Consider the following 20,864-nt stretch of genomic DNA (forward strand, 5'->3'; position numbering starts at 1 on the left):
CTGGTGGGATTCAGATGGATAATGAAGACTGAGGTTTTTGTTTTCTGCATCGTTAACATACTTGGAGAGGCACAACTGGTGAAATGCAATGATCCAGGAACTTCCTGCTCAGATGTCAAGACACTTGGTTTCAGTTTCCTCCACTTTAAAAAAGACAATCTCTTTTGAGCTGGAAAAGTAGAGCTGATTGAGTAGTTTGTGTATATGGTTTTGAAGATTATTTGCTGATGAGTGGCATGTGCACAGTGCACTATGGATGGTGCCAGACCCTCTCTCTAGAGGTTTGGTACCATTTTGCCATTCTCATATGGCTTGGTGGGAGGACAGTACTGTTAGATCCGAGCTGAATGAGTAGAAGGGTACTGGAGGAGGTTGTTGTAGCTGAAGAGAAGTGTGAAAAGAGATGGAGAAACAAAGATTTATAAAGGCAGTTGCTTAATGTCTATAGATCTGGTCAAATATTTAAGGGGAAAACAATAACACTTCTGGGAAAGCAGTGTGCTGCAGAACAGCCCTGCAACTATTACTTAGCTTTCTGTTAATTAGCTAAAGATTTGTGAAATGTTTTGATGGCAAGAAGTGCTCTGGAAAGTGCTGAATGTGCTCCTCTGTTTTGACTCCATTCATTGGCAGCTCCTGGTGAGAAGCAGGTGCCCCCTTACTTGGGGGAAAGGAATAATACTGTTAGGGAGGAAGGACCTCTTGCCTGCCTCTGTAGCTTCCCTCCCCTGCTTCTGTGGTGCCAGGAGTACTCTGGACCTTCTGGTACCTTGTCCCTCTTCCACATGAGGGAGCCTGAAAATCCCACTATGATGTTTCTGGGAAGGCAATGCCACATGGATTCATAATGGATGCTTTGTCCATTACCTTTCCCTACAGAGTCATCTTCCCCTTTCCTCTGCAGAGAACATGGGTATGGTATGGCCTTTGGATCCCCAGCCTTTGGATCTAGCCAGGAAATTTCCCCTGAATAAGTTTTCACAGTGATTTGGCTTCTTTAGGAGAAACCATCTCCAGGGAGAATGGAGCTGTAGCAAGATCCTTTTGTGCCTCCCCTGTAATTTCATTGCTGCTTAAATGAGAAGAGCCTGGACTGCAGAGGAGTGGAGTGGACAAAAGACTGAAGCAGAGTTGGAGGTTGGGGAAAAGGCAGGAGAACACTGCTAAGAGTAATCCATGGCCTGTTCTAGGGGAGCACTGTTCCTGTACTCTTAACCATTCTGATAACATCTTGGTTGATGCAGTAATGGGGGGTGTCCTTCCTCTTGAAATTTGGGTCCCCTATATCTGGGCAGCAGTTTTACCAGCTCCTGTTCTCTTTGGGTGGCTGGTGAAGGTGTGCTACACTTGGCAATTGTCCCTCTAAGGGATATCCTGCCTGGTGCTCACAGGAGGCTTTTCTTGTCCAGATGCCAGATGATGCTGCAGACCCTGCTCAGGACCCCAATAACCAAGGTGAAGATGAGTTTGAGGAAGCTGAGCTGGAAAGACCAGATTTTGAAGAGAAGGAGGGAGGTTTGAAGAAGTTCAAGGAACCCAGCATGAAAGAAGAGTCTGAGGAGAAGCCACCAAAGGTGACAAATATGAAGGCAGCTACTTCTGCAGGAGTAGGGGTCAGGGAGAGACCTGCAGCAATGAATGGGGGAAAGTGGAGGGCTTAAAGACTCAAAGGAAAACATCCCTATTTCTGGATGGATCCATAATCCCACTGCAGGGATGTGACAGGGAAGAGAAACCTCTTTCTCTTCTGTCACCTTCTGCATCTGATTCCAGGTGACTTGTAGCCTCTGAGAATGAGTGGCTCTGTACCAGTATTTGTTCTGGTCCTGTCTTCTCTGCTGCTTGTAGTCAACCATAGCATTTCCAGCATCTATATGGCTAGTGAGTTCTTGCATAAGAGATGGCTCACTCCACAGCTATTACTGAAGACATGTTGCATCTTCTTGTCAAGCATTAGAGACATCAAAACCAAAGATGAAATACAGGCCTATGCTTGAGACCTGGTCAGTGCAGCCATTGCTGTTGCTGGGATGGGTCTGCAACAGTCTCTTGACAGCAGTGACACCATGTGAGAACTCCACTTCCTTCTTTGCCTGCTTGCAGAGAGAAGCCATTTATTTTGCACAGTGCTTCTTGCTGTCTGAAGTCAGACTTTGCATCAGGGAAATATTAGCTTGTATTGACAAGCAGCTGAGTGTGTTCAGTGTTGCTTCTTTTTAAAAAGTATTTTTATCTGTCAGGCTCTAAAATGATGATCAATACTGGGTTTAAAAATAAAGGAAGGAACCTGGGCCAGTGAACTCAAACAGTGAGGAAACACTAGCACCAACAAAGCAGCATCTTAAGATTTGTGCAAATGTAGAAAGAATTAGTGACATAAATACTTGACCTTCAGTTGTGCTGTGCACCCTAAAGCTCCAACCAAAGTAAGTTGTAAATACTTTAGGTACTGTATGAGGAGAAGTGTTGGTGAGAGCCTGTGTTAACAAGTATCCCTTCTTTGGAAACAGTATGCTTAACCCCTTTGGTCAATTTCTCCATACTAAATAGGTTAGACCATGCAGATGTCATGCTGCCTTCCAGGGACTGGAATTGCTTATCCATGTGTCATGAGTCCCATAATGATTATGGGAAGTAGATACCTTTTTTAAGTCTTGCTTTGGAGGAAGGTCTGTGTTTACTAGCATCCAGCTGGTATCTAATGAAACTTGCTCAGTGTGTGGTATGCCTTACAGTAATGGCTGAAGCCAGCTTCAGGAGGAGAGGGAACAAACATTCCTGTCTCTTTTTCCTCCTTTTTTCACTCCCTTTTTCTCTGCTGCTGAAGCCTTGTGTCAACCTGCTTCTCCCCACCCTTTGCAGGTTACCAGGCTTGGTGCAATTTAAGTCAGCTTGTGCCCCATGGTGGGTGGGTGTAGCCCACAGAATGGTTGAGGTTGGAAGGGACCCTTAGAGAAAAAGTAGTCCAACCTCCCTGCTCAAGCAGGGTTACCTAGAGCAGGCTGCCCAGGACCCTGTCCAGATGGCTTTTGAATATCTCCAAGGATGGAGACTCCACAGCCTCTCTGGGCAACCTGTTCCACTGTTTAACCACCCTCACAGTGAAGAAGTGTTTTCCAGTGTTCAGACAGAACTTCCTGTGTTTCAGTTTGTGCCCATTGCCTCACATCCTGTCACTGGACACCACTGAAAAGAGTCTAGGCCCTGTCCTTTTTGTATCCTCCCTTCTGATATTTATATGCATTGATAAGATTCCCCCCTCAACCTTCTCTGCTCCAGGCTATATAGTCCCAGCTCTCTCAGCCTTTGCTCATGAGACATGGTCTAGTCCCTTAATCATCTTAGTGGCCCTCTGCTGGAAAGGGAAGGATCACCTCCCTCGACCTGCTGGCAGTCCAGTTCCTAATGCAGCCCAGGATACCATTAGCCTTTGTGGCCACAAGGGCACATTGCTGCTTCATGGTCATCTTGTTGTCCACTAGGACCCCCAGGTCCTTCTCTGCAGAGCTGCTTTCCAGCATGTCAGTCCCCAGTCTGTAATCGTGCATGGGGTTATTCCTCCCTAGGTGCAGGACTCTGCACTTCGCTTTGAACTTCATGAGGTTCCTCTCTTCCCATCTTTCCAGCCTGTTGAGGTCCCTCTGAATGGCAGCAAAACCTTCTGTGTGTCAGCCACTCCTTCCCAGTTTGGTATCATCAGCAAACTTGCTGAGGGTGCACTCTGTCCCTTCATCCAGATCATTGATGAATAAGTTGAACAATAGTGGACCCAGTACTGATCCCTGGGGGACACTGCTATTTACAGGCCTCCAACTAGACTTTGCGCCACTGATCACAACCCTCTGAGCTCTGCAATTCATCTAGTTCTCAATCCACCTCGCTGTCTGCTTATCTGGTCCATACTTCATCAGCTTGCCTATGAGGATGTTATGGGAGACAGTGTCAAAAGCCTTCCTGAAGCCAAGGTAGACAACATCTGTTGCTCTCCCTTCATCTACCCAGTCAGCCATTCCATCATAGAAGGCTATCAGGTTGGTTGAGCATGATTTCCCCTTTGTGAGTCCATGCTGACTACTCCTGATCACCTCCTTGTCCTTCATGTGGTTGGAAATGGTATCCAAGATTAGCTGCAGAGAGGCACAGAGCAGGCTTGTACCAGAGCAGTGCTGGCTCAGACGCCGCTTCCCCACAGATGCAGTAGGAACCCTAGCTATAGGTGGTGCCAATTTGTTTCATTCCCCTCTATAAGGATCTTGGTTGTGGTTTTAAGAGCAGCGTGTGTTGGAGCAGCATGACTGGCTCTTGGTGAAGAAACTGTCCAGGAAGACCAGATGTCCTGCTTCACTGTGCGGCCTGGCAGATGAAAGAAACAGCATTGAATTGCTGACTTGATGGATGAGTCTGTAAATCAGACTTGTTTGTGAGTGCCCAGGTCCTTCTCTGTGAGCTATGAATTATTGAAAGCATTAATATTTCAGCCCTCACCTGTGAAAGTGGCTCTAATATCCCTGCTAGTTTCTACTGTTTTATCTTCAAATTTGATGGCAGGATATAGTAGGGAGAGTACTAAGACCTCTATTGGAGCTGGGCTTACCCAGAACAAGTGCAGAATATAGATGGTTTCCTTCAGTCCTGGGACTTCATGCAACAGCTGCATGGGCAAGGGCAAGGACCCTCCTGCTGCGAGAGACACCTCTTGTACCATACTGGGAGGAGCTGGGCAATGACTGCCAGCACATGGGGAAAGGGACTGGGTGGGGAAAGCACAAATGGAATTTGGGTTGCCTCACTGCCCCTCTTCTGCCTGCACCCCCTCCCTTTGTCCCCTTATGCCTGTGCTGTAGCCCAGTGTCCTCTGGACCTGGGGCTCTAACATAGAGTGAGTGGTGTCCCTGCAGGGAGTGGAAGTAGCCTGGGGCAGTGTTAGCAGTGTCTGTACTTATGTATTTTTCAGGATGCTGGCAGACCCATCAAGGAAAGGGAAGACCCAGTGGATGACTATCAAGAAGATCAGGAGCAAGAAATTGTATGACATCAAGGTTCTTCTTTCCCTGTCTGGTGTGATTGCTGCCTGGGTCTGTTGGTAGCCAGGAGCCAAGTATGGACTGGCTTTTAGGAAACTAGATGTGAGCACTGCCTTGGTTTTGTCTCTGCCTGCCCAGTGAGGCAAGTCTCCAAAACAAACCTGGAGCCCACTTACCTCTGTTCCCTTTTCTTTTTCTGGTGTTCAGCGTACCCTTTATGTTCTCCCCTCCCCATTCCTTTCCTGCATCAGTCTACAGCAGTTGAGCTGTGAGATGTTTATTAAGCAGCAACTGAGGTGGATTTCAAGCTGTGCCAGTGCAGCTAGGCAAGATCAATTTGTGTTTTTCCAAGTATAGAGAAATTCACTATGAGCCCTTAAGTCTGCTGCTGCATTGGTCCTAGTGGTTTTGGCCTGTGTCTAAGGGAGATATAGGGAGAACTGTGGCTGTGCTTTGAAAAGGATCATTGGGTTACAGCCAGCAAGCTGAACAAAAGCATGGGTGGCAGAAGGACATGACATACCCTGTTTCTGAAGCAAGGGAAGAAGGTGGTGCTTTGGTCAGGCCATGGTTGCCAGAAAGTGACTGCTCTTCTCTTTGGCTGACAACAGGTATTACTGCTCTGTCACTGACTACAGTAGTCCTGTGTCTCTGAGACAAGTTATCGTCCCTCCAGGAGAAAGACTGGACACCAGAGAGAAGGGCAGTGTCAGTAGATTTCTGTTGTGCTCTGGACACTCCTGTGAATAGTTAACAGTAGGAAGGTGGCCTGTAGCTGCTTATGGGGAGGAGTGGGTGCTGCCTGGGTGGGAAGGGGAGCTGCATGCACACCTTGTGAAAGGAAGCAGGTGGTGCACTGCTGTTAAACCCATTCTGGTGCATTCTGGAGGGACAAAAGGCTTAGAAGAGGTGGTGATCTGTTCCTCTGAATAATGATGTGGTGTTTGCCAGCTGCTCTCTGTAGAGAAATCCATAAGGTAGAATGAGTGTGTATTACCGATGAGATGCTGAGATTATTGCAAGTACTCTGCCTCAAGCTTCTTCAGCCCAATGTGTATTTTCTGGCCTGGGGAGGTGCAGGTCAGTCTGTTTCTGTAATAAAATGAAGCTCATGCTGGGTAGTACCACCACTACCTGTGGGACAGCATCTTGGCTAGACAGGGAGAGGTACAGAGAGCCCTGACTGGAAGCTGGAGTACAATCTGAGAGGGTTGAAGGTAGTTTGGGCAGAGCCAGAACTAGCATTGTTGTGGTTTTTGGATTCAAATACATGGTGATAGGGAAAGAACAGTCTGTATGGATTATACCCTGAGGGGAGCTGGGGGAGGCTAGCAGGCAGGTGTTCAGGGCTGCTCAGAGAATGGGGGTATATGTGGGCAGAAGGCCTAGGCTTTTCCATGGAGCTGATCTAAAAATTTGAACTGTCTTATTGGAAACTGTTGCTGTCATGGTAGGATGGGAGATGTTTCCAATGGGGTGTTTTGGTCCTATTTTAAAGACAGAGAAAAATTTTTAAGCCTGAATCAGGAGCTACGTAAAGAATAGAACTTTTTTTAAGGGTGGAAGTAGAAAGGAGCTATTTTTCTTCATGTCTAAATTTATGGCCCCAGATGATTTCAACATTTAATTGCAGCTGCTCAAGAGCACGTTTTGCCTTGGAGGCAGTCTCCCACGGCTGGGAGTTGACTGAGTGGAGATACTATTCCCTTCCCTGCAACCTGCCGAGCCATCTGAATGTTTACAGCTTTCTTATGGTAGCATTCAAGTGGTATCTTTTATTTGTGGTCCTCAAAAGGACATTCTTGTTTGAAATGGGAATGCAAAGGATGCAAGGCAAAAAGTACTCATTACTGGGGCTGGTGAGCACAATTTCTAGATGTGCCCCTCCTGCCTGTTTATCCCATGTGCCTCATGCTGTATTTGAGAGCCAGGCATCTGAAAGCTGCAATGGCTGCAAGTGTGCTAAAGAGGGTCACCTTGGTGCCTTCTGGCTCGCTCATCTGGAAATGAAGGATCCTCTGCAGTCTGTTGAGGAACATCCAATCTTACTGCTGCTCCTCTTATCCTTTGTGAGTGGCTGCTGCTGGCTTCTCCTGTGCCTTCAGCATGCTTGGCGGTGAATTGAGGGTCTGGGTTGCCTGCTGGAAATGAAAAAGAGGTGGAGGGGGGAATAGCAAAGCTGGTATCAGGGGCTGTCTTTGCCCTGTGCAAGAACCTAGCTTGTATGCTGGACAGTGGGACCTAAAAGTGACAGTGGAGGCTGTGCTGAGTGCTGTACACCATGGGTGGAATTTGTTATGCAACTCTTAAATGGGGTGGGGTTAAGATATGTTCTTCTACTTGTGTAACAGTGACCAGAGGCTGTGTTAAAAATGCACTGTAATACCAGGATAGTAAATGTGTTCAAAACTAACAGTCTGGTCATGGCAGCATGGGCTACTTACCTCTACTTCTTGGCCAAGCGACTTGCCAGTCTCACCTAAAGGTCCCTGGCAGAGCTGGATTCTCACCCTGCAAGTTTCCCAAGCTGGGTTAGTGTGGTAAAACAGCCCTATTCAGAAGCAGCCCAGTGCTGCATGTTAGTCTCATTTTCCAAGCCTTGCTGACTTTCCTTCCTGGCTGTTCCCTCTGCACCCAGGAGGATCATGGAGGTGAGGTGGACGACAATGATGACCTGGAACTTCTTCAAGAGCAGAAGGACCATGCAGGCATAAAGGGAGCTGATGGCAAGAAGGACAACTACTACTGAAAGATGCTGAAGAAAGATGGGACATGCTAGGAGTGAGGGGACAATTTACAGAGGGGAATTCCTCCTGGGAGCTGGCTGCAGTATTAAATGCTGCCTAGAACAGACAAAGGTGGGAGGAGATAGCTGTCTTTGTAGGCACTGAGCAGGGTGCTTGCAGATGTGCATTATATCTGTGTGTGGGGGGACATCACTTTGTCTCCAGTCAATGGTAGTATGGAAGCGCTCTCAGAGGGTAGGAATGACTTTATCCTGCTGCTCCTCTTAGGAGTGCTTCTTGATTAGTTTTCTTCACCCTCTTGTTCTCCCCTTCCCCTCACAGCTGAGGAGAGCTTCTTATTTTTTACTACCTGGGAAGGGGAGGGGTGCAGGACTATAAAAACAGAGGTGCCTGAACTGGTCCCTGGACTTACTCGACTGATAGCTAATACAGAGGAATCTGTCTTCATAAAATATTTTGCTTAGTAGTGTTTTTCTTAAAACATCCTTTGCTCCCATCAGAGTAGGTGGAGAGGAGAACAACCTGATTGCTGTCTGGAGGAGTAATGCAAAGGTGATAGTTAACCATGAGCACCAGCAGAAATGACCATGTGCCAGCAAGAATGTGTGTGTGTATGATCAGATCCTCTTCCAGGTTTGGAGGCCTTTCCCAGTCACTCAGCTCTATAGAGCTCTCCTTTCCTTGGCTTTGCAGCTGTGACTGTCCTGCCTGGCCAGACTGAGGGCTCAGAGCATCCCTTTCTAGGACTGTGCATCTTGTCTTGACATTGCTGTTGTACCCTGGGTTCTAGTAGATGTGAGTTGGCCTGAGCTGAAACAGGCTTTTCTGGGATGGTGGCAGGGACTGCCAAACAAAAGCAACCCTGCAGCACCCTCTGCAGGTCCTCCAGCTGATGGTGCCCAGGCTTCTTCCTGGGTGCACTGGACCCTTATCCCAGAGGAAAAAAAATCATAGGATGTGGACCACCAGACCAGCACTGTGCTGGGCTGTGTGCTGGAATGAATGAAAAACTTCATGACACAACTGTCAGTCCCTCTGTTTGCTCAGATATTCTTCTCTTTTTACTTGCTTTAGTATTTTGGTGGCATGGATGCCTCAAGCAGGACATGAACACGGTCTGGGAAGGGCCAGACTAACCTACTGCCTAACAATAACAAGTTTTCAAATGCAAGCAGCAGGATGGGAGCAGACATCAGTTTGTGGTGGTGGGTGTTATTATCATGAAAATCCATGTCTGAGCAGCTGCAGCATCCCAGTCTTTCTCTGCCCTCAAGATCTCAGGAGAGGTTTTTTGTTTGCTTTTCTGGTGTTTTTCTAATGCCTTTGGAAGAACCAGCCATATCAACACTCTGTGCCTGCACCTGCCTCCCAGACCCACTACTCCCTCCCTCTTTCCCTCTCTCCTTGGCACACACTCAGCTTCTGGCACCTTCTGGACTGAGGCTGACCATGATTTCCAGTGAAGCTGAGGGATTTGCTCAGGACAAAATTTGGTGCATAGGAGAAAAATAGTAGGGAAAGTATTTACGATGATGGATGTGAAGGAATATTTGGAGCCTGATGAACGCAATTCCATCCTGCTCAGCTTCTCTCCATCCTCCCAGCATCTGAGCATTGGGCTTCAGGGAACCAAGATAAACTTTCCTCCCTCTCACTGAGGTGCTTTTTAAATTTTTTTTTTAATTGGGTATTTCTAGTGCTCTGCCAATTCACTAGATTGAAGTCAGTGGTGCTTTACTTTACTCAAAGTCTCCAAAACATTTCTGGCCTGACCCTCCTCAGACAGAAAGCAGGAATGAGTCAGCTGGAGTCCCTGGAGTTTAAAATGATGGCAGGTGAAAGGAGAATGGGCTTCATCATGTTTCCTCAAAGTCTGGGACCTGGCTTATTCATATAAATAAGGCAAGGCTGTCGCATTTCCTACCTTGTGCAAGACCCATGCATATGAACTGTCTCTTACTTCCTGTCATGATGGTAGCAGTTCTGGGCTCTGGGACCACATGCACTAGTCTATGGGTGAATGTCATGACCTGACAAAAGATCAGAGGAGAGATCTTCATTCCTTGTTTGTGTTAGATTTTATTTTCCCCCACTGTGTTTCAGAGTGGGTGGGGGTTTTGTTTGGTTTGGTTTGGGGTGTGGGGTTTTTTTTGGGGGGGGGGGTTGGGGGGTTGGGTTGGGTTTTGTCATCTTCATTCAGGCAATTTTTTTCTTCCTGGGGTTCTAATGGAGCTTGAAATTAAAATGCCATAGGGTTTTCAGTGTTGTTGCGGTGTGTGTGTGTGTGTGTTTTTTGGGGGGTTTTTTGGGGGGGTTTGGTTTGTGGGGGTGGGGGGTGTGTGTTTTTTTATTAATATCCTGCTTCTATTTCTTACCAGCACAATCAACTGTGTGAGCCAAACTCTGGGGTAGATGGGAGTAGTTAATGCAGTTGGCTTCCTGCTTGCTTTGCTTGGAAGCAACAAGAACGCTACTTTCGCAGATGCTGCCCCTTGTTAGAGCTACGGCGTCAGGCCAGCTAGATGATAATGATGGATATTATTGAGTCCAGTGGAATCATTTTGTTAGGACTTCACAGACCTGATCTGCTGCTGTGCAGTGGACCGCTGCTGTGCACTGGACCATTGGACCAGTTTTGAAATCTGTTTTCCAAAACCATGTGAGAACACAGAATGCTTTACAAGTGAATATTGATGTTAGCTCTTGGGAGGATGTGAGCTGAGAGCACTCTTGGCTGCAGAGTTTTAGCTGAAGCCAAGCCTGGGTCCTACCTCAACTGAATTAGGAAAGTTAAAGGCAGAGCATCCCAGCTGCAGTCACTGTAAGGCTGTCCTCAGCAGCAGTTCAGCTGCAGCCGACCACTCTAAGTTAGAGGAGGTTTCTCAGGCCTGGAAAGGAGCATTCAGTTAGCAGAGCATTCCCAGTGTACTGCTTTTCCTCTTTCCTCCCAGCTTCAGATCAGAAATCCAGGAGTGGTCCAGTTCCCATCTAACTGAAGCTGCTCTTTTGTTTCTCTGCTCAGATTTTCAGCAAAACCACAATTAATACATGCAGTTTCCTGATCTTTCTGCTTTGTATCACTCCCTGGAATACTCTACTCTAACTGTAGAGGCATTAAGAGCATTCAGGCCTTGAGGCATGCACATCTTAGAGAATACAACTGCTGTCTTAAGGGCTTTATTCTCATCACACTACTTTATCTTTGTAGGCAGAACAAGCAAAGATGTCAGAGGCAGTATAGCAGTCAGAGGCTGTACCGAGGAATCTAGGGTCTGTTAGCCAAGCATCATAGCTGTCCTTGTTGCATTCACCTCAGAAGCCCATTAGGGAGCTTACTGTGAAACTGTTAGTGGGCGGAAGATATCTGAAGTGACTTGAAAGAGTTAATGCTGTATTAGTGCTGCACTTGAAATGGTTAATGCTGTCTTAAGTGCTTTACATTATCAGCTTTGCTGTATGATGCAACACTGTTCAGTCTACACTGCCTGCCATAAATAGCACTTTCAGAATGAGGTTAGCTGGAGGTGCAGTTATCTGTCCAGATACATCCCAATCAAAAATGCCTCCAATTCTCAGATGGGCTGGTAAGATGTCATTGTTTCACAGTTTAGTGTAGGACGAGGGACCAATATGGTCTGTGGCGTGAGTTTCGAATCTGCACGCCCAGGCTGCCCTGGTGAGATATGTAACACAGTTTTCTGTCTGCTGATTTCACTCCCTCCCCTCTTTCCATGTTCATCTTAGCCTGTGACTCTTGGATGGAATAGGTAGGTTCAGACCTTATTGAAAGTGAACCAAGTGCTGGAAAGAGACCCTCAGCGGGGATGAGACTGAATGTTGATTCAGAGAGATTGCAGGAGCTATCTAAATTAGGAGGCAAATTCTCTGCTTTTGCAAGTCTGTGATGAGTAATCTTTGAAAATAAGACTTGGAGGCAGCTACAGCAACTCAACCCTAAATGCAAAGCTCCCCGCTGGGAGAATGCTTTAGCAACCGTATGCTGCATGCCACCCTTAGTTGAGAGTTAAGCATCTCTGCCATGGATTTCCTGCCTTGGCTGTATCCAAGACTAAAACTAGCACAGTGCTGCATAGACTAGTTAGCTGTGGGTGGTCGATGCTTAATTGTCTGGCTTACAGCAAATTGCCCCCATTTTAATACTATTTCAGTGTTTCCTCTAGTAGGGGATGGAACAGGAGGCAAGATATTCAGTGGAGGATAACCAGAAAAGCAGGAAATCTGTGTTGTTGGGTCTATCTGAAGGCCTCTAAAGCAATGTGGGATGTTACTGATCTTGTTAGCTAACTGTGGTCTGGCTGCTTAAAACAGATGGTGGAGTGTTTGTCCAAGTGGCTAACTGTTGAAGCAGCACAGCTGAAAAGTCCAGGCTGAGTTTTACTGCAGATTGGGGCAGGGGCAACATCGGATGGAACAGCTGGATTACAAAGAGAACAAACGAGACAAAGTTTTCATATGAAGCTAGTGTTGGCAGGCTGACCAAGCCAAAGCATGTGTTCTTGCTTGTCTCTTACACTGATGACTTGTCTTCTGCTCAGAAACACAGTACAAGGCCATAGGATGCAGCCTGTTACAAATTTTTGATGGGTTGCATTAATATGACTTAGAAAACTAACAGAAACATGCTCCTTATTTTCTTTTGGACACAAGTAACATGCAGGTTAGATTTCTGTAAACAAGTATATTTTCAGAGTTCACACGATGTCAAAGTATTAAGTGGTTTGTGTGCATCTTTAGCCAGATGATGAAAATTAATAGTATATTCTGTGCCCTTAGATTAGGCAGACATATGGCTATCAATTAATTAAATGAAATCTGTGTTTAATGAAATCTACTTTTCTGTAATCCACTCTCACTTTCTTTGGAAACCTGTTTAGGATTATTAGCCTCATTCATTTATATGGCATGTTTTAGGACTTAAAATGAGAGAATTACCTAATAGGATTTTAATGAGATTTGCCCTCCCTAGGACATCTGAATTAAATGGAGGAGAAAATGCCCTAACCACTTAAACTGTATGAGTGAACTGTCTGTAGCACCTCAAACCAAAAATGCCCTCTCTTATTTCTGATTATATATACAACTTGCTTGCCTAAGAGAATATCATTTCTTTCTAAAGACGACTAGTCTTCACACTCTATTTAGTTTGAGACTGGCTGTCATAAAATTTAGGGATAAAATATAAGTCTAATGTAGGCTGATGGCATATAGTCCTGCCAAGGACTGAATATCCTTCAGCTCCCATTTCCTTTGTGCTCACAAAAATGGCTGTCTTCTCAGGTCAACCAATGTCTGGCTCTTAGTGCTGTTTTACACTTAATAACCTCTGGAATGAAGCCTGGTAATTCTGCTGAACTCTGTACTGCTTTAGTGTTACAGAGTATCAATATACATGGAAAAAGACAAGGCAGATGTTGGCATCATTACCAAGCAGGGTTCAGAAGTGTTCTGTATCACTTACATGCCTGAAGAGAATCTGGAAATCAAAGGGATGTGTTGTAGGTCCAGTATTGTTCAATACAGATTCCTGGTAATTTTGGCAGCTGTTTTAGGAACGACATTTGAAGAGGCTTCTACAGCTTTTCATAAAATGAGGTATTCTTGGCTGGGTCATTTTTTTCCTCTTCTACAACTTTTAATGCAGATATGGAATTAAGGCCTGAGCTAAGTTATGTAGCACATGTGATCAGATATCTTCACTGCTGTGCCAAACATTTTTCCTTCCTGTACCAAATGCCAGACCCTTCTGTTGATCCCTCAACAGAGGAACTCAAAGCACCTTGCAAATCATTGGAAAGTACCATCTGATGGTGGCGCAAGATCTGATCACTGAAACAATGATAACTCTAGAGTGGAATCTGCTCTTAACAGTAGTTAGAATTGCACAAGGCTTAAGGAGGCAAAACTGGCTTGGTTTGGCTCCAAGCATTTTCTGACCAGCCACACATTTCTAAGAAAGGGCTGTCAGATCTTCATTTTACACATCCTAGCTAGAATGTCCACAGGTAGGTTTGCCACAGCCACCAAGTGCCTTCAGAAGCACAGCACCTCCTGTTATTCTGAGATGGCTTTCCTCAGAGAAAACACTTTGTCATTACTAAAACATAATTCTTTTCTACCATTGATCCCTTTTGTTACTTCACAGTACCAAGAGAGATTTCTAATGTCTGTCTTTATAGAAGCAGAGAAAAAAATTAACCTTGGCTAAAAAAAAAAAAAACAGATGTGGAGATTGCTTTTATGAGATGATAGCATTGTGAAATTATGTTTAAAGATTTCTTTAAGAAACCATCTACTTTGAAAAGGTAAATCTTTCAGACTGCAAAAGGTGTCACTATGAGACCATTCGGTCATGCTGATCTTCAATGCATCTAAAACAAAACTATTTTAACAAGTCCCAGATAGCTGTGAATTATGCTTTGAATTTGTTCAAATAACAGCTCGAATAAAGCCTGTGGTGTATGTTTTGGGTTTGGCTTTTGTCTAAGCATGTCTGTTAAACAAACATAGGCTTCAGAATCTTTTATGTTATGTTCTAAGCTTATATAAGACAATAAATACTTTTAATGAAAACTTAAAGTACTCTATAGATCTTGTATGTCCAAATAGATAACACAGCAGGGGAGAAAGACCATGCCAATATTTAGGCACTTTGCTGGAATTTTTTAACAATATAAGATAATCTTTCTACTTTGCAAGGTTACAGACAAATGCATATGTTCTGCTATGAGTGTTCCCGTTTGTCTCACTGCCCTAATGAAATACCTAACATTTCCTTTCCTTCTTGTTTCAACACATGCGAGTATGTTTGTATATTTACTTCTGATTCTTTTTATTGGTTTCTTGCTTGCAGTTTGGTGTGACTAGTTTAATACACGAATACTCCCAACCTGCATTTCACAAACATTGATTTCTCCTCTAGTCTGTATATTTAACTGATCAGAAGTCATCACTTCACCTTAAAGGTTCACTATTTTGCATGCGAGATCATTACTTATGGCAGACTTGATGTTACCTATAAAGATTTGTTCTACTTACAGAGGCACCAGATGCATCATTTGCATTTATGCATAGTACTAAAGAGGCAACCAACAATTGTTAAAACCTCCTCTTTGCTCCAAAAGCAGTAGCTAAAATTGTATTATGCATCTGTATGTTGTATTCACTAATGGTAGGGAGGTTAGCTTTGGTATGGAATAAGGAGGGGAGGAAAAAGAAATTTTATATACTATGCTTTGCACTGTATGTCTTGTACATTAAAACCCAAAGGCTGCTCACTGCCTTTAGAAGAATAGCTCTCAGCTGAGGTCCAAGGAAAACTTAGGTGGTTTGTAGCTAGTTTGTGAAACCACATTAAACAGTCAAATCTATAATCATTTCAGTTCCAAAGGGTTCTGCAAGAATAATTAAAGTTGGAGAGTGATCACTTATTTCAAAAGGCAGGAAATTTTAGTGACAGAAAAATCCTGGGTTTGAATTAGCTAATATCTGTATGAAGATAGGAAACCTTCCCTCTCTATTGTTGTTTTTTTTTTTTAAGTAATTTTGTTTAGAGAACACTTCCCATGTTCTTCATCACAGTAGCAGTCTTTTTACATGCTTTTAGTTGATCATCTTGCACAGTTCTTTAAGGACTAAAGACTAGTTTGAAACAAAGTATTCCCTATTTAGAACAAATGATAAAGAGAAGCATACCATCTTTCAGCAGGATTTATGGTCTTCCCTGACTCTCTTCCTCCATGGAAAGTAACTCCTGGCTTCTGGACTGCTTAAAAACTTTAAGGACACTATGTGAAACCTGATAAAAACACAAACAAATAAAACACAACATTGTAGAAAAGACACAGGATTTAAAGCAGCTTCTACCACTTTAACTCTTCGAAGAGACTTCAAAGATTGCTTAGGTTAAGTGCCTATTTTTATCTTTGTTTCATTTTTCTAGGGATCTGTACTCCCACTATGAATTTTTCAAAAGCCTTAGAAAACATTATGGTGCATTGGTGGGATATAGCAGTACTCTGTCTTTCTCTGTCCCATCCCCTTCTCTTCTCTGCTGCTCTACTAGTAGGCTGTAGGTTGATTGGGGATTGGTCCTGATGCAGAGAGGAAAAATGGCTTGTGTTAGAAGATGCACATAAGAAAAGGAGTATCTTTTTTCTTTTGTTTCAGTGTACCAAGACCCACAACTTTACTGCTGCCTATCTGCTGCCCTTCTGGGGAGAACTTGTGTCTTTCTCTCCATATTAGGTGCTTGCTCTCCCAGTTTCTCTCTGAATTTCTCGTCCTTAACAAGTACTAGAGTTCTGGTCCTTAATTTCTGGTCTGGGCTTTCTGCAGCCATAACCAATAAAAAAAATCCATACAAACCACATCTTTTGAACCAAGTCTGCTTCAGCTGAAGAGGAAAGGGAGCTCCACAGATTTGAGCAGATTGTGCTTTAACCCCTTGGTCTGCTCTGCACAAAGTCACTGCTGGTCATGAGACCCTGGGGGCAGCCTGTTGTCCCTGATGCTCTCCTCACTGCTGATGTCCAATATTTGTGAGCAGTGCCTGAACCTGCATGCAAGCAGATCACATATCCTCCCTCCCGGTACCACTGGAGACAGCGAGGGCTCTCACAGGCCGTGCAGCAGCCACGAAGAACAGAGCAGCATGATGCTGAGTGAGGTCTCTGAAGCCCCGGGGAGTCTGAGCTGTCTCTGTGCCGTGCGTTGTGGGGGGCAGCGCCCCGCCGGAGCCGAGCACCGGGGGCTGCAGGCCCCCCGCAGGCCAGGCACGGCGGGGCTCGGGGACCCCCGCTGCCGCCCCCAGCTCCCCCCGCCCGCTACCGCCGCCGGGCCGGAGCGTGTGCGCGTCCCTGCGTGCGCTGCCCAACGCGGCTGGTGCTCCGCAGCCCAGCGAGAGTTAACGCCGGAGCTGCCTCTCCATTGGCGGCCGGCGGAGCGGCTGCGGGGCCCGCGTTTATAACCGGCGCACGGGGACCCTCCGCTGGCACCGCGGCTCGGCTCCATGCCGCGGCGGCCGGCATGCCCAGCCTGCTACCGTCCCTGCTGGCCCTCCTCTGCTTCGGCGCGCCAGCGCCCGCCCTAAGGGGGCCGCCCGCCGCCGCCGGGGATGCGCCGCCTGCCTCACCGCGGCGGGCCGAGGCTGCGGAGCCGTGGTGCCCCTACAAGGTGGGGGGCGAGGGCGCGGCGAGCGGGCGGCTCTGCTTCCGCACGCCGGCCCGCGGCTTCCAGTGCGCGGCGCGGGCCTGCCGCGCCCACCGCTCGCCGGGCGGCGCGCTGGTGGCCAACGTGCTGCGCAACGGCAGCGTGCTGCTGCAGTGGGGGCCGCCGCGCCCGGCCGCCGGCCTCCGCGGCTTCGCGCTCAATTGCTCCTGGGACGGCACCTACACGCGCTTCCCCTGCGACAGCGTGGAGCTGGGCGCCGCCTGCCGCGACTATCTGCTGCCCGAGGCGCACGGCAGCGTGCGCTACCGCCTCTGCCTCCAGCCGCGCTACGTGCCGCCGCGCCCCGCGCCGCCCGCCCAGTGCGTGGAGTTCCGTGTGGAGCCGGCCGCCATGCGGGACATCGTCGTCGCCATGACGGCCGTGGGGGGTTCCATCTGCGTCATGCTCGTCTTCATTTGCCTCCTGGTGGCCTACATCACCGAGAACCTCATGAGCCCGGCCCCCGCGCCGCGCCGCGCCTAGCGCCCCCCACCTGCCGCCAAGGGCGAGCGGGGTCGCGGCGGGCGGCGGTGGCTCCGCAGGGAGCAGGGGGCGGGTCCCTGGGCCGCGGGCCGTGCCCGGAGCACGGCCGGCGCTGAGCGGCGCTGCCCGGCTGCCGCAGTCGCCTCGGCCGCGCAGCGCCTGCGTCCCAGGCAGGGAAGAGTGTATTGCATCACCGTCGTCGCCCGGCGGCAGGCCGTTTCTTCGATTTATTGGCTAGACTGCTTCTTGCAATACATCCAACACAGTCTTTCTAATTTTCTCAACATATATTGAGAGATTTTTTCTAAGCTGTTTTAATAGCAGCTTTGCTCAGCGAATCATTTGAGGGTTTGGTTGTCTTGGTTTTGTTTTTCTGAACTTCCAGGATTGTTTTTTTTTGTTTTTGTTTTTTTCTATATTCAGAGCTCTTCTTTTTCGTAGGATGACTTTTCTGCCTGAGCCATACTTTGGTTTTTGAACTCACAGGTTCTCAGTGGATTAAAAGTTAAAAAAAAAAAAAAAAAAAAAAAAGGCAAACATCCACATGAAGTGCCAGCAAAATTTCTGTTTTTGAAAACAAGCTACAGATCTTACAGAGGCTTTGTTTGAGAAGATTCTAAAGAACATGCCTGATTTTTAAGCTTATGCTTAAATCGCGTTGTTCTAGACATGTGCTTGAATGTTTTCCTGAGGTTGGAATGCTGTTTTAGATCTTTGTGAGAGGAGCAGACCGGTGCAACTGCAAAACCCATCGTTAACAGTGTGCTTGATCCAAAACCCACCTAAATTCCCCTCATTTAGGTGGGTTTTGTATCGTGCGTTAGCTGCTCGTAAGTTCAGAGACCTACCCTGGCCTGTGTCAGAAACAACAGGGGTTTTATTGTTAGCTTGAGTGACAGTAGGATGGGAACTATAATGTCCTGCATCAACTAGATCTGTTTTTCTGCCTTTAGAGCTATCACAGTGATCATTTCCACAAACAGAAATGGTAAAAGGTCAAATTTTGTCTGGAAATTGCATTTCATTGTGGAAGTATGAACTGATCTTTAATTATAAATTAATGAGTACATATAAATGAACACCATCACTTCCCTCTAAAATTCCATTTTTTAAGGAATGCTTTGTGCAAGCTGCACTAAGGTAAAAGCATCTTATACACAAAACTCACTAACGTAGCTGAGTGTTTGAACATAGAAACACTCATTGAACTGCTCACTCAATGCTGTAGTCAAATAAGATTTTAGCCATATTCTAGTATTAATTCTATTGTGCCTTAGTGTTGAGAATTTGTCCCATTTATATTTATATTGATATATATGTTCTTGTAGTCCTCATAGACAACTCTATCTCCGCTAGGGTTTTTGTCTCTGGAACTTGTGTTTTTGTTTTGAAAACAAACATAGGCTGATTGTTACTTGAACTTTAATATATACACAAAACAGAGTCAGTTACCTTCTTAGAGCTACCGTGTTTAATTTTTAGTTAGTGCTCTTTGTATATAGTAACAGAAAATGACATTATATCATGTTAAACATACATAAAGCAAAAGTAGGGGAACAGGAACTCTTATGTAACAGGGTATTGCTATTAAAATACTTCAGTTTCATATGTGATTTTTCTGTGTAAATTTTTATCATTGGTGAATGACCAGTGTGCTTTTTTTTGGTAGTTTGTGAAATATTGACTTGTTATTGGAGGGTAAATATAGAAAGTATTTGCAGTCCTTAATAAAATGCAGTATTTGTACTAATCATATGAGCATAGCTATACTGCAGATGACAACTCTTATTTCTTCTGTGTGGTATGATTTTTATCTAACAATTAGATTTATTTTCCTTGTGACTTCCATAATTTGAGAGTGGTTAAGAAACTGAAGGTCTATATTTCATCAGGCAGAAATACCTGTTTATTGTTCTTGCTCTGTTTTCTTTTTCACATATAGCTGACTGTAAATTGAATAGTGTTCTCTTTTTGTTTACTTGCCTGTATACTTGATTTACATAGCCTGGCAATATTTAGCATTGTGGTTGTGGAATGACAGTGTCATTCATTGACAATGAAGGACAATGACATACTACTTCTTTTATCTCTAAGGAGATGGACTGCTGGAAAAAAAGGCAGTCAGTTTTTAAGAACATAAAGACAAATTGTATCTAGAGTGAATTTAAAAACAGAGTAAATTTGGAGCAAAGGTCTTTTAAAGGTTTCAAGTCAGTCTTTCCTGTGACCAGTTCTGCACAGGACTATTACAGTGGCACTGATACTGTATAGCTCTGTCAGCCTCTGTCATGAGTGTTACTGTTATGTTCTTCATCTTGCCATGAATTGCCAGATGTAAAAATTAAATGTGTAACTAAAGAGCCCTTTGCCACCTTGGCATTAGCTTATTACATTAAAAGAATAATAAAAAGAAACAAAAATGTCACAAATATTTAATGGATTCAAGATCTTGTTTAACTCACAAAGTGAGCAAATCTGCCCAAAGACTGGTCATAATGGTATTTTGTTGGCTAATGTAAACTTATTACAACATTAATGGGAAAATGAAAATAGAGTTACTCTCTGAATGCTTGATTTTTACTTACTGGAGGTTGAGATTATAGGATTATAAAATAATTCAGGTTGGAAGGGACCTCTGGAGGTCAACTAGTCTAATCTCCTGTTCAAAACAAGGTCAGCTATGAGGTCAGACCAGGTTACTCAGGGCTTTATCCAATTGTGTTTTAAAAACCTCCAAGCATGGAGACTGTACAACCTCTCTGGGCAACGTTTTCCATTGCCTGAATGTCTTCATGGTACTGTTCATAACTGTAGAAAGAGGCTAATGCTAGAGAGATCATCTGGTCCAACCTAAAATGTCACAATCAAGCAGAGAGGGTCACTGTACCTAGTACAGGGAGCTCATGCTCTATACGTCCAACAGTAGGGAGACAAGATTTGCAATACTCAAGGTAATCACTTTAGTCTTTCAGATATAACAAGTCTGACATGTAAGTTTCTATGAAAACTTGATAAGCCAAAATAGTTAGTAATGGTAGCTAGGTGTCTATTGCTTCTGAATATAATTAATCCCTTTTTGACCTTCCAGTGAGTTGCCCTTAGCTCTCAAATCTCTTTAACCATTCAAATTACTTCATCTTATCTACCGCCTGAACTGTAAATTGCAGTAGCACTGGTGCAAATCTGAGAAAACTGAATGTCAAATTTAATTTACAGATTCGCATGTTAATATTTTCAGTAAGGCACCTCTGGAGGTATTGGTAGGATACAGCTATCAGCTAAAACAGCACCTTTTCTATCTGCTAGAGAAAAATAATTTGTAGTCATGTCACATCTTCATGCATCTGCTTCTGTGGATTGCATTGCAACAGCATGTTGGGCA

At 45.3% G+C, this 20,864-nt stretch overlaps 2 protein-coding genes across 5 annotated transcripts in view; both read left to right on the forward strand.

Moving 5' to 3' along the window:
* The window catches only part of LOC112981126 (Golgi integral membrane protein 4-like), a 49,082-nt gene extending 34,714 nt beyond the window's left edge, over positions 1-14,368 (forward strand). For all 4 annotated transcript variants that reach the window (XM_026096513.2, XM_026096514.2, XM_064525468.1 and 1 more), the window contains 3 exons: positions 1,410-1,574; positions 4,955-5,026; positions 7,663-14,368. In XM_026096513.2, the coding sequence (XP_025952298.1) occupies positions 1,410-1,574; positions 4,955-5,026; positions 7,663-7,773 (348 nt within the window). In that variant the 3' untranslated portion in view covers positions 7,774-14,368. The remainder of the gene's footprint in view (positions 1-1,409; positions 1,575-4,954; positions 5,027-7,662) is intronic.
* A 90-nt stretch (positions 14,369-14,458) lies between these two features.
* On the forward strand, positions 14,459-18,013 carry FNDC10 (fibronectin type III domain containing 10). Its single transcript, XM_064525469.1, has one exon. The coding sequence runs from the start codon at positions 16,817-16,819 to the stop codon at positions 17,480-17,482; it is 666 nt and encodes a 221-aa protein (XP_064381539.1). The 5' UTR covers positions 14,459-16,816; the 3' UTR covers positions 17,483-18,013.
* The last annotated feature ends 2,851 nt before the right edge of the window (positions 18,014-20,864 follow it).

Source organism: Dromaius novaehollandiae, chromosome 24, assembly GCF_036370855.1.
Source record: "Dromaius novaehollandiae isolate bDroNov1 chromosome 24, bDroNov1.hap1, whole genome shotgun sequence".
NCBI lineage: Eukaryota > Metazoa > Chordata > Aves > Casuariiformes > Dromaiidae > Dromaius > Dromaius novaehollandiae.